At 56.6% G+C, this 11,286-nt stretch overlaps 3 protein-coding genes across 3 annotated transcripts; 1 reads left to right on the top strand and 2 right to left on the bottom strand.

The window, feature by feature from the left end:
- Nucleotides 1–189: 189 nt before the first annotated feature.
- Nucleotides 190–3,678, bottom strand: SCHCODRAFT_02482250 (uncharacterized protein; the record flags this gene model as incomplete). Its single annotated transcript, XM_003035292.1, has 8 exons — nt 190–492; nt 525–609; nt 651–799; nt 849–1,166; nt 1,215–2,905; nt 3,065–3,392; nt 3,446–3,587; nt 3,638–3,678. 8 exons carry the CDS (start codon nt 3,676–3,678, stop codon nt 190–192), a joined length of 3,057 nt encoding a protein of 1,018 aa, XP_003035338.1.
- Nucleotides 3,679–4,426: 748 nt separating this feature from the next.
- Nucleotides 4,427–9,575, top strand: SCHCODRAFT_02483637 (uncharacterized protein; the record flags this gene model as incomplete). The annotated part of the gene is made up of 11 exons (XM_003036092.1): nt 4,427–5,048; nt 5,114–5,185; nt 5,241–5,570; nt 5,621–5,767; nt 5,824–5,921; nt 6,006–6,179; nt 6,235–6,345; nt 6,400–6,507; nt 6,806–6,945; nt 7,919–8,388; nt 8,443–9,575. The coding sequence occupies 11 exons, from the start codon at nt 4,427–4,429 to the stop codon at nt 9,573–9,575; spliced, it is 3,405 nt and encodes a 1,134-aa protein (XP_003036138.1).
- Nucleotides 9,576–9,863: 288 nt separating this feature from the next.
- SCHCODRAFT_01187442 (uncharacterized protein) lies at nt 9,864–11,262 on the bottom strand (the record flags this gene model as incomplete). The annotated part of the gene is made up of 6 exons (XM_003035291.3): nt 11,111–11,262; nt 10,690–11,060; nt 10,574–10,626; nt 10,172–10,503; nt 10,031–10,099; nt 9,864–9,968 (listed from the first exon to the last, which is right to left on the bottom strand). Exons 2-6 carry the CDS (start codon nt 10,788–10,790, stop codon nt 9,864–9,866), a joined length of 660 nt encoding a protein of 219 aa, XP_003035337.1. The 5' UTR covers nt 10,791–11,060; nt 11,111–11,262.
- Nucleotides 11,263–11,286: the final 24 nt, after the last annotated feature.

Consider the following 11,286-nt stretch of genomic DNA (forward strand, 5'->3'; position numbering starts at 1 on the left):
ATAATGACCCGCACAACCGACGAACCTTGACGGAAGCCCTTCAACCTCCTTTGCGACCGCTAGTCCAAGATCAATCAGTTTCGTCCGGTCACATCCGTAGTACAAAAGACAAGTGACAAGCGATTGCCGTATGAATTTGATCCTGGAGTCAAACATCAGCTCCATCCTTAGAGATGTACCCACGAATGCTCACATTACTTCCATGTCCTTCCCCAGCTTCAGGCAGTCGACGATATGATCAGACAGATGAGAATGCAGCTCTCCGAACACTCGTTGCTGCTCGTGCCTGCCCGTAGAACGTAGCCATGCCGAGGAGTACACCGCATTGACGAGGACGGTCGCATCTTCCATCGAGACGTCTGCTGCGATCGCCACCTCTGTGAATCGGATGTACGTCTGGATCGGTACATCCACTCCAGAGCGTGCCAGCGTGCACAGCCAGCGCAGCACTCGAGGGAATGAATCAGGCGCGGCGGTTGCTGCTGACTGTATCTGGTCCCAAGGATCGAGCAGCATGGGTTCACGGAACAGCTCGAAACTATCGTTGATCGTACTTCGCCTGAAGCTGTCCGCATCTCGAGCGAGCAGCTTATTGAGATGGTGGAAGGGCTACAATTCCGTTAGTATCCGAGGATGATTGACGATGCGACACGTCACTTGCCTCCCGGAAGAGCTGCTGAGCGACGACCGCATCCAACCAATCGACGAAGAGATGGTCCGCGATATCGAATAACACCGAAGCTTGCGACAGCTTGTCGATATGGTACAAGGCAGTGTTGTGCCTCTCCACCAGCTTCCTCTAGAGCAAATTCAGCGTCGGTGCTCCGGTCTATAAGTCTCTCCATTACCTTGGCCTCGTCAGGTGCAACTACGGCGTCGGCGGATCTGCTATCCTCTTGTGCAGCGTCCATGCAGATATCGTAGATGTAGGCGCAGTACAACGCTGGATCTTGATCATGCAAGGCCGATAGCCAAGGTTTTGCGTATTGCCGCAGCAGTGAGGTTCGGCAGGCGACGTAGTCTCCTGCGCTGTTGCCCGAGCTATTCTGGTAAGGGCGGGCATCACGAGAGACGGGCCACGGTGGCTGGTCTTGTCCCGACCTGACGCCAGGCAGCGCCCTTCGTCGCGCGACGAAGTCGCGAAGGATGGTGGCATACATGGCATCCTGCAGCAGGTAAGTAAGGATAGTTGACGCCAGATCAAATAGTCATACCTCTGCAATAATCCACATCACCAGCGAGCGCGTTAGCCGCTTCTGCGCATAGTTCGACAACATGCCATCCGGAGGGAACCTCCGCAACAGCAGCAAAAAGCCAGCCTCGTTCACCGACAAGTCGATGTCCGTCAAGCACGCCTCGATCGCCGACACCAAGGTCTCCACGGACGTCGAAATGTCCAGTCCTAATGGCAGCGGAAACACGCAGACCACGTCCTTCTCTTCTTCCCTCTCGATCGTCAGGCGGGGCTTCTTGTCCACCCGGTCGAACAGTCCAAGCTGGTGCATATGCTCGAGCAGCCAGCGCGCGGCGGTATCGTAACGGGTGTTGAGCTCGTAGCCGAGGATGTCCCGCATGTAAGCGACACGGACGGCCTCGTACGGGTGCTGTTCCTCTTGCGTGGCATCATCAATGTCCATGGCAGGCGAAACATTGAGGAACCCAGAGGGTGCCACGCCGGGCTGGCTACGGCTCAGTGCGATAGGCGACTTGAGGAGGGTTGTCACGTAGATGAGGCTGTTCCATTCGAAGAAGAGCGCAGGCGAGGGCATCGAGGCGTGATTCTCCTGGAAGAAGTCAGACAAGCTCTCCGATACTGGCAAGCCCCCGCTTTCAAGGAGCGACTGGCAAAGTCCGACCATGGTGTGAAGCTCGAAGGATAGGCGAGGATCTGCGCGGTCGACCGTCTTGCCATTGGACTCGACGACGATCGTGCCCATCCCAATGCCGCGATCCAGGATTTGCAGCTGGGACCACAGATGACCATAGAAGACCGAGACCTCCTCGTATCCACATAGGTTAAGCGCCCCATCGTCCATGGTCAGGATACCGCCATAGAAATCCAGACAAGAGGCGCGCAGCTCCGCAATGTCAATATGTATGAATGTCGAATCAACGCGGAATTTTCTGCATTGAAGAATGTCCTCGCGCGAGCCGTTCAGGATGCAGTCCGCGTGCGCAAATTGTGCGCAGGATACGCATCGTAGGCCTTGAGCTACGCACCCCCACAGCGGTCTTCGACACACGAAGCAGAGACACAGCGTGAATAGGTTCGCGTAGCGGAACGTATGTCTTCGCAATTGCACGGCGTATGGCTGCACCGCGTTCGAGCCGCTCAGCACGTCGCAGAAGCGATACATTGCAACTTTCGTCCGACCTGCATCGCCCGCGAGGGAGTACTGGCACAAGTGGCTGCCCCGCGGATGGTCGTAGCAGTCGAAGTGAACTGAGCAGTGGCAGAGCGCACAGAAAACGCCGAAGCCGTCAATGGCTTGGTGGCAAGCATGACATTCGCGGCCGGAGAAACGCCAGGGCGCGAAGTGATGCGCGTAGGGATGGTCTAGGAGGAAGGCGTTCGCGTCGTCCGGTGCGCCGGGTACTGGTTCTGGGCGTGAAATGGTGAGATGCCCCATCGCGCGGCCCCAGAGGGATAGCATGGCGTGAACGGCAGTGCGACGCGCGCGGGGCGTGTGGTATGCAATGACGCTGAGTATGTCGAGGTAGGCGTCCGGCTTGCTGTCGACAATATGGCGGAAAAGGTAGTAGACGCGGTACACGATATCGTTCCGACCATCCGCCCTGGGTTCCATATCGACGCATTCGAAGATGGCTGCGAGCAGTGGCGATACGAGCGCGCTGAGGTAGTAAACAGTAGACTCCTGACCGGGCGCCATCGTAGAGAGGAGACCTGGGACTTGGGATTGCTTGGACCATGGCTTCCAGAACTCCAGGCTATCCTCCTCTTTCGGCTCGTTGATCTGAATGGAAACCAATGGCTGCGCGTCCGGTTGCTCTACTTAGGATGGGCTCAGTACTGCTACTCTCCACTGATTGAAAGCCAGCGTACCTTCAGTAGATCCTAACACCTCAGCCAATCCCTGCGCAAGGCTGAGATCCTCCAAAACTACACGGATTAGGCTGTCGAAGAAGACCAGCAGTCGAGGGTGCATTTCCGAAGGGAATGTTGAAAAAGCTGGGATCATAGCCATCCCGACTTGGCACATCGTCTTCGGTTCATGTCGGGTAACGTAGAGCAAGTATTGAGCGATGTCGAGAGTGACAGCTTGCAGAGTATTTGGCGGACGGGAAGGCGTATAGCGGTTCAACTTGAACCTGCCGTCTTCGAGGACGATGGATGATAGAACGGAGATGCATTGCGACAGGAGCTCAGGTGCCTAAGTACATGCATTACTACTCTGCTAACGATAGGAGAAGGAGAGAAAACGACCTTCGCGTTGCCCAATCCAGGCGATCCTGGCCGCGACGAAGGCGAGCGCGACCTTCCTGAAGGTGATATGCTGGTGCGAGATCTGCGAAAGGGCGAAGGGAGGCGCGATCCGCTTGACCGGTGGTCATCTCGACTGCCCAGACTGGTGTTCACGTTAGTTGCAAAGTTTGACAAGGTAGACAAGGGACTCACTTCTCATCGAATATCCGCCATTTGTGAGCGGCAGAGATCATCAGTACGTCCCTCAACTGCGTCATGAGTGCGAGCGAGGATTCAGTGGAAAAGACGGAGTCGATCTCGTCCTCATCCTCATCGTCGCCTGTGGGTGGAGAAGCAGCGGCTCGTGGTGTCGCTTGAGGTTGCGAAGGTGCTCTCCCATGCCGACCAACGCGCATTCGCCGCACAGCATCAACCATGACCACCAGCGACTTGGCAGACGTGGCGTTGGCATCTTGCTTGAAGCCTTCGAAGACTGAAGGGGGAAGGCTCCGGGATTGCAGCTGGTTGAGCACATGAGCGAGCAGCTTGCGCGACTCAGTTCGCGCCCTATCGGTCGACTTGAAGGATCCTAGAGATGGAAAGGCTGGCTTGTCAGCTGAGGTGGGCGTAATCGGAGGTTCTGGGCTTTGAGGAGGTCGCGGGCTGGTCGGACTACGAATGGCCGTCGGCGTGTGGATCTGGAGGTCCTCAAAGGAGTCATTGTAGCCGGGCGTGATGATGCGCGGTGGGCGATGGGGAGGTTCGAAAGTCATGTCGTCGCAAAGACGCTTGGCAAGTCACTGTCCGAATTCGTGAGCACCGATGTCTATGGTCTATGCTGCGACGTCGAGCGGAGCGTAGGACACGTCGACAGACGCGCTGGAGGTCGATGGTGATGGTGGCGAGAGGCAAGCTGCGCGCGCGATCACCGTGACCACCGCGCGCGGCGTGACGAGCGCGCGTTTCTCAGGATCGCTCTCGACATTCTTGACTCCCACCACCATGGCGCCCAAGAAGAAGACTACGAAGAACATGCGTCAGACCACTCTGACCGGCATTGTCAGCTCCTCTCCCCCTCGAGCCGACTCCAAAGCAAAGAAGGTCAAAGGCTCATCGCGACCCACCCCCACCGCATCGCAACCCAAACGCGCGCGTACTGCTCAAGCTCTCGGCTCCGACACAGACTCCGACCCCGATGCCATTCAATTTGAGCCTAGGAGGAAAGCAGCGGAGGTCTCAATCAGCGACTCTTCCGAGGAGGAAGTGCTCGAGCCGATCACTCCGCGCAAGCGACGACGCGCTCCGGCTGCTCTCAGCGACTCTGACGCTTCCCCTGCTCCAAAGAAGAAGAACAAGACCAAGAAGGGCAGGACGAGCGCGCCGAAGGCCGCGTCGTCTAAGAAGAAACCCATTCCCATATCATCCTCTGAAGACGAAGCACCCAAACCACCCCCACCCCGCAAGGCCAAAGGGAAGGGCAAGGGCAAGGCGAAACAGCCCGCTGAGGTATTGTCCGGCGACGAAGATGAGCCTCCCGTCCGGAAGAGTCGCTTCGTCAAGGGAGAACGACCTCCCACCAAGGATACCGATTCCGACAGCCTTCTGGATGAAGTCGAGGAAGAGCGTGAGTCCCTGGTATATATCACAGCGAAAGAACTGTTGTACCTAGCATTCTTTTCTCTATCAAAGGCATCATTGACTCCCGCTTCCGCGAGCGTGGCAAGAAAAGCGCTTTCCAGAAGAACCTTGAGCGACTCAAACGTGCGCCGTGTCTGTTGGGCAGTCGTTGTGTGTCTCTTTGACGTTTCTTTGTCAGGCCGAAAGCAGGGCAAGCCGGAGCTGTCATCCTCTGAGGAAGAGGAGGAGGAAGAGGGAGAAGAGAGCCCGAAGCCGCGAACCTTCCGTGGCTCGAAGCCTTCGGGCGACTCCCTCTTCGGATGTGACGATGAGTCTGAGGCGAGCGAGAGCGGCGCGAGCTTCATCGTCGAAGATGACGGCGCTGCGCCAGTGCAACTGCCCGCTGCCTTCAGCCTGGACACCTTCCAGGACCTGGCGCACCAGTTCAAGAAGATATTTCAGTTCTTCTGTCATATCGCTGTGCAGCCACCAGATGAGCGTCATGACTTCATGGAGCATGCGCTGAAGAGTCAGTGTCTCCTGTCTCTCGACAACACTACCTCTAACTCTGTTCCCCAGACGAGGAGTACTTCGCTGTGCCACTCAAGATGTTCAGGCGCAAGCTCATTGGCCTGCGTGACTCCCTTGTCGCTGGGTCGCTGTGGCGAGCCGACTTCAAGAAAGCGCTCGAGATCTTTCCCGAGTTCGAGCTCGTGCAAATGGAGTGTACGTTACTCTCTATCCCTCGTCCGTGTACTTTAGTACTCATTCACATATTCCAGACGCCGTCCCGGACTGCGACGCCTGCCACATCAGTACCCGAATGTCGACGCGCATCGGTCGACTAGTCGGCTACCCGTATGACCCGCTGGGCTTCCAGGTAGGTGCAATTCTCCTTCGTAGTTGCGATGTCCCAATAAGCCTGGCGGTCTTTCTCCACCCAAAGCTGATACCTATCTTTTAGCGCGACTACAGCAGCGTCGCTATCAAGAGTGAAGACGGTTCCTCCGACTCTGATGACGACGATCCCGACGACCCGGACTCCCCCAGCGCCCTCGCCAAGCTTAAGAGGGAGTTCCACCTCGGCAAGTTCTGCGCCAGGCGGACGCGCGTGTTCCATGAGTTGATGCACTGGGAGGTAAGTCGGCGGGTGCCGTGACAAGTTGCCGACGACAATCTGACGACTCGTATAGTGGGCCTTGTTTGAGACCGTCCGGCTTGAGGTCGACGACCTGCGACTTGCGAAGCGTGACAAGAAGGGCTATGTGAAGGTCGCTTTCGAGGGTGGAAAGAAGCCGCCCAAGGTATGACCATACCCAATTATACGCTGGCCATGCTGACTGACCGTCGATGTACAGGATCCGACCGACGCCGACGCAATCTGCGAATGGCTGGATCAGCGGCAGATTATTCAGATGGAGTGGCGGAAAGTGAAGGACCTGATGGAAGCGGCGCGCGGGGTGGAGGTCCATAAAGGACAGGACGACGACTGAACCGCTTGCGAGAACTTGTGTATGAGATGTAAGGTGATCACAATGATGTACAATTCGTGAAGTTGGGATCTGATCGACTGTCCAGCAGAGCAAAAGCTTTATGTACAAGTATAGGTTATCCAGGTCATGATAGAGGTGCTTCTGCTGGCTTTGGGCGGAGGTTCAACGCGTGATCCCGTCTTAATATCCTTCGGCAATCCCCGCAAGGCAAGTTCGACTTCAGCATGCAGTTTGCACGTTGCTTGCATGCGGTGTACGGCTGGATTCCCAGCCATCAGCCGGCTCGTCTTCGACCACCAACCCCGACTCAGATACCTCGCAGCTGTTCACCAACTCTGTAACGAACCCGACCTGTCATCTGCCGCTAAGCGCAAAGGTCTTCGGAAGAAGATTGGATCTGCCTGACAGCAGGTGAGTTCAGTCAAAAGTGGAGTCTAGCGTGCGTTAACGCCTCCTCACCGCCTCCTTCGCAGACAAATCACGACTATCCCGCTCACAATATGATCAACGCACCTGAGCTTCCGCCAGACACGCCTTCGTCAATAATCAGCGAGTTTGACGATGATCCAGTCTACAAAAAGTCCCCTTTGCAAGGTGCGGATAATTGGGCGATTTGGAAAATTCGAACGAAGGATGCGCTCGGGTTCTTCGGTCTCGATCAATTCATCACCCTGGACTGTCCTCCTGAGGTCAGCACGGAGTACCGAGAACAATGGCGCCGGTTCGACGAGATTGCACTGCTCATCCTCCACGAGCGCGTCACGAAAGCCGTCAGGCCTGACATAGCCAGTGCTAGAACAGCGAAGGAGGCGTGGACACGACTGTCTGACCTCTATGAGCCCAAGGGCGTCTTCGCGCGCGTCCAGGCCCGTCGAAGGCTTCACCATGCACGTTGGAGGGAGGGTGATTACATAGAGGAGCACCTGGGCAAACTACGCTTGCTCTGGCAGGAGGTGTGCCGGCTGGAAGGCCGCGAGCTAAGCGATGAAGACTTCAACTATACGATCCTGGAGTCGGTGCCCGAGTCGCTGTGGGTGGCCGTCGCAGACAGCGAGGAGCTGCTGAAGGACAGGTACATGGTGGAGCGCCTGATCGTGGCGACCGCACGCTGGCGTACGAGCCAGGGCAAATGACTGCCGATAGGACGCCGAAGGCATAATGCAGATGACATCTGTTTTTGTCGTGAAATGTGTTTCCTCGCAGTAGGTCCTATCTGTGCGTGCTAGACACACCAGCAATTCGAACCAGTGCTACAGAAACTAATTTACGAGAGGACTTCAGCTTGATCTTTCGGCAATTGTGCTGTCCTGTTCTGGTTCGGCAAATGCCGATGCGTCAACGACGCGATCGAACGCGTCGCGCGACCTTGACCCTGGATACTCAGAATCGGACACGGCTTCCCCTGCGGGACGAGGCGCACCATGTCAGGGGAACTTTTCGTGCATGAGCCTTTCGAGGTCTCCCTCTGCGACTGCTGCGAGCACTCCCTGTGCGCGGACTTCGAGGTCCTTACCCCAGGTCCGAAGAATAATATACTGCGCTCCGGACGCGTCCTCTCAGTGGCAGAGGCACAGGTCGTCAAGGAAGCTATGGCGGTGACGAAAAACAATATTCAAGACCTCTGGCACGAAATCGGGATCTTGTGGAATAGGCTGGAGTACATGAAAGAGGAGGCAGACCGGTGGGAGGAGATACGCCAGTGTCAGGCCGCCTACCTTGCACCCATAAGGCGTCTGCCAGTTGAAGTCCTTTCCGAAATCTTCAAGATATGCTGCGGGGATGGCTCAGCTATCGACATCACGAAGCGATCGTGCCCCCCACTGGTGCTGAGCTCTGTGTGCAAGATCTGGAGAGGTGCGTACGGTAATAGCACAATACGGTGCCGTTGTCGCTGACTTCTTCCTATAGATGTCATGCATGAAACACCTGGCATATGGGCGGACTTCACGATCCCTGAATCCAGCTCGTTGACTAGCCTCAACTTGCCGCCGCATCTTCTCAATAGACTCGACCTATTCCTTGCGAACTCCGGTAACTTACCCTTACGCCACCATACGGTGCAATATTTCGCTCCGAGTAATACTCTTCCGATGGATGGCGCACTTCAGCGACTGTTGCCTCACTCTCATCGCTGGACCGACATGATCATCCCGAATGAGGACGACAATTGCCCAGACGTTATGAAGTGGTTGAAGGGTCGATCGTTGATGTGCTTATCCAAGATCACATCGTGGACCTGGAACCTAGGCAGAGGAGACCCGGGGTACATCCTCGCTGAGCTGCCAGCACTGCGCTCCGTGGTCCTCATCGACATCGACGAAGGGTTCGAATCGCCACGCCTTCCATGGGGTCAGATAGAGGAACTGACCGCGGAGATGACCACCGACAAAGCGCTCTCCCTTGTGCATAATTGCCCCGCTCTGAAGGTGTGGGATATGCTCAGCCGGGATTCGCAGCTCCCGTTGGAACCACTGGACGTGCCCGTCGTACTGCCCCACCTGCACACCTTCCGAGTGAGTATAGTGTGCGACGATGATATCGCGGTCCTGGAGCGGGTCACAGCGCCCGCTCTGCAGGAGCTACAAATTTATTGGAGGGTCTTCAACCCGCGCCCAAGCGGCCAGATCTGCGCGCTGCTGGACCGGTCATCCTGTTCCCTACGGCGACTCTATCTCGACGGTCTGGAGGACACAAGGGACGGCTGGCTCGAGTCCGATGCGCTGCGGGAACTAGCAACTCTGGACCTACGAATGGCGAGACTGCAACCGGCCACGCAGGAATTATTCGCATTGCTCGCGCAACGAGACTCAGCAGGTCTTCCCCGCCTGCTCCCTCGTCTGGAGTCGCTCAGCGTGCAGGGCTTGATCCAATGTACAGGCGAGACGCTGCTGGATATGGTCGAGATGCGTCGGGACGCAGGGCGACCCCTACATCGATTCTCGTTAGGCGAGATGTCCATTGGATACGGTCTCGATGAATGGGTAGAGGAACGACTGGCGGAGTCAGTCCCGCACTTCGACATAAAGCGTGATTGGTTTTAGCCACTTCCCTTCGTACTCAGTACACAACTAGGCCTCGTATTTACGGCTGATGACTAGCGCTACTCTCATTGGCATACTCGAACCAGTTGGCCGATCGGTGGCCGCTTTCCAATCGGATGGGAGGTGTGCGCGCTATAGCATATTCGGTTCTCATCGTCAATACACGAGATATATCCGTGACCGGCTCGTCGCCTAAAGCGAAAGCTCGTGTTCACACATTTCCCCTTTCGGACTCCGAAGATGCTCGCCCATTTATTGTATGTTGTATTTACAGTAAAACATTGACAGTCACGCCTGCTCCCCTGCATTCAGGTCGGGTGCGAAGCATGCGTACCACTCGCGCTCGGGCCACAACAGGGACCTAGCTGGCCAGCAATGCGACTTGTATCCTGGCTAACGATGCAACTTGTATCGTCTCAAATCATCTTTTTCGAGCAATGGGACACATAAAGCACCTCCATCCGCGTCAACGCCTCTTCAGCCTTGGCTTTCTGCGATGGCTTCACTCGTTCCGCCTTGTAATCCTGGATGGTAGGGAAATGAGCAAGTCAGCAACGACCGCACCTCGACGCGGCTGGAAAGGTTCGTGCACGCACGTCCAGCGAATTCCAACCGACCACATAGACGATGACATCCTCGTCATCGACCGCCGTCAACGCTAGCTCGCCCTGCGTCGCGCGCTCGTGTGCCCCAGCGAGCAGTTCGTCAAGTGTCTGCCGCGCCTCCGCGCGCTCGGCCACGCTCTTCATTCTGGTGGCCGCGAACTCAGGCACAGGAGTACGTAGGATGCTAGCGAGCGTGTCGCGCTGGTTCGCCTTTAGGGTGACGACGACGGGGTCACGGAGCAGAGTGGATCCCGCGGCGTTGAGGAGGCGCTTGTAGGTCCCATCTTGGACGGAGGAGTCGCGGCCGGCGAGGGAGGTCCATTCTGGGAGATGCGAGGTGGTGGCGGAAGTGGTTAGCAAGGTCGCGCAGAACTACGGCGTCGCGCGACTCACGCAGGGCCCAATGCACGTAAGCGGGATTCTCAATTTGTTCACCTGCGTACACTCTGTGAACGAGAATGGGATTAACGCCGAGCGGAGAATACAGAGAATTCACTTGGGAAACTCACAGTGCAAGACGCTCGCCGATGCCGTTGAGGGCGTCTTTGGCAGCTTCAAGATTTGCGGCTTCGTCGAAGCCAGAGGTGGCGAAGAGCTCGAGAATCGCCATGAGGATAAGAGGATGGCAAGGAGGGGAGGGTAGGTAGCCAGCGTCCTGAGCGTCCCCTCCTTTATACCCTCGCACTGTTGTGGGCCTCGCGCGCTAGCGGCCGGGACTTGCGAGGATCGGGGCAATGCTGTCAAGCGCAGAAGAAAGGCGAAGTGTATCGGAGCATGGAGGATGCCCTGACCAGCGATTCTTGTAATGCCCAATTTGGCGATGTCTGTCCGTTTCTCAAGATCCTTGTACCAGGCGAGGGCTGAAGGAGTTAGTGTGTGCCTGCCATCGTCATCGAACGGCTCAGTATAACAGAGTGGTGGGGATCGTACCAGCTGTATGGCTCACCATTGAGCTAGACGAGCCTCAAGTACTACAATGCATATGGATTGATGCCGTGACATCTGCGGAATGGGGAAGGCCGATGCAGAAAGCAGACAGGCTGTCAAGCTGGAGCTTGAACCGTCTGACAGATTTGCCAAGGTTGTCCTATGCAGCGTCATCATGA

This window comes from Schizophyllum commune, assembly GCF_000143185.2.
Source record: "Schizophyllum commune H4-8 unplaced genomic scaffold SCHCOscaffold_1, whole genome shotgun sequence".
Classification (NCBI taxonomy): Eukaryota; Fungi; Basidiomycota; class Agaricomycetes; order Agaricales; family Schizophyllaceae; genus Schizophyllum; species Schizophyllum commune.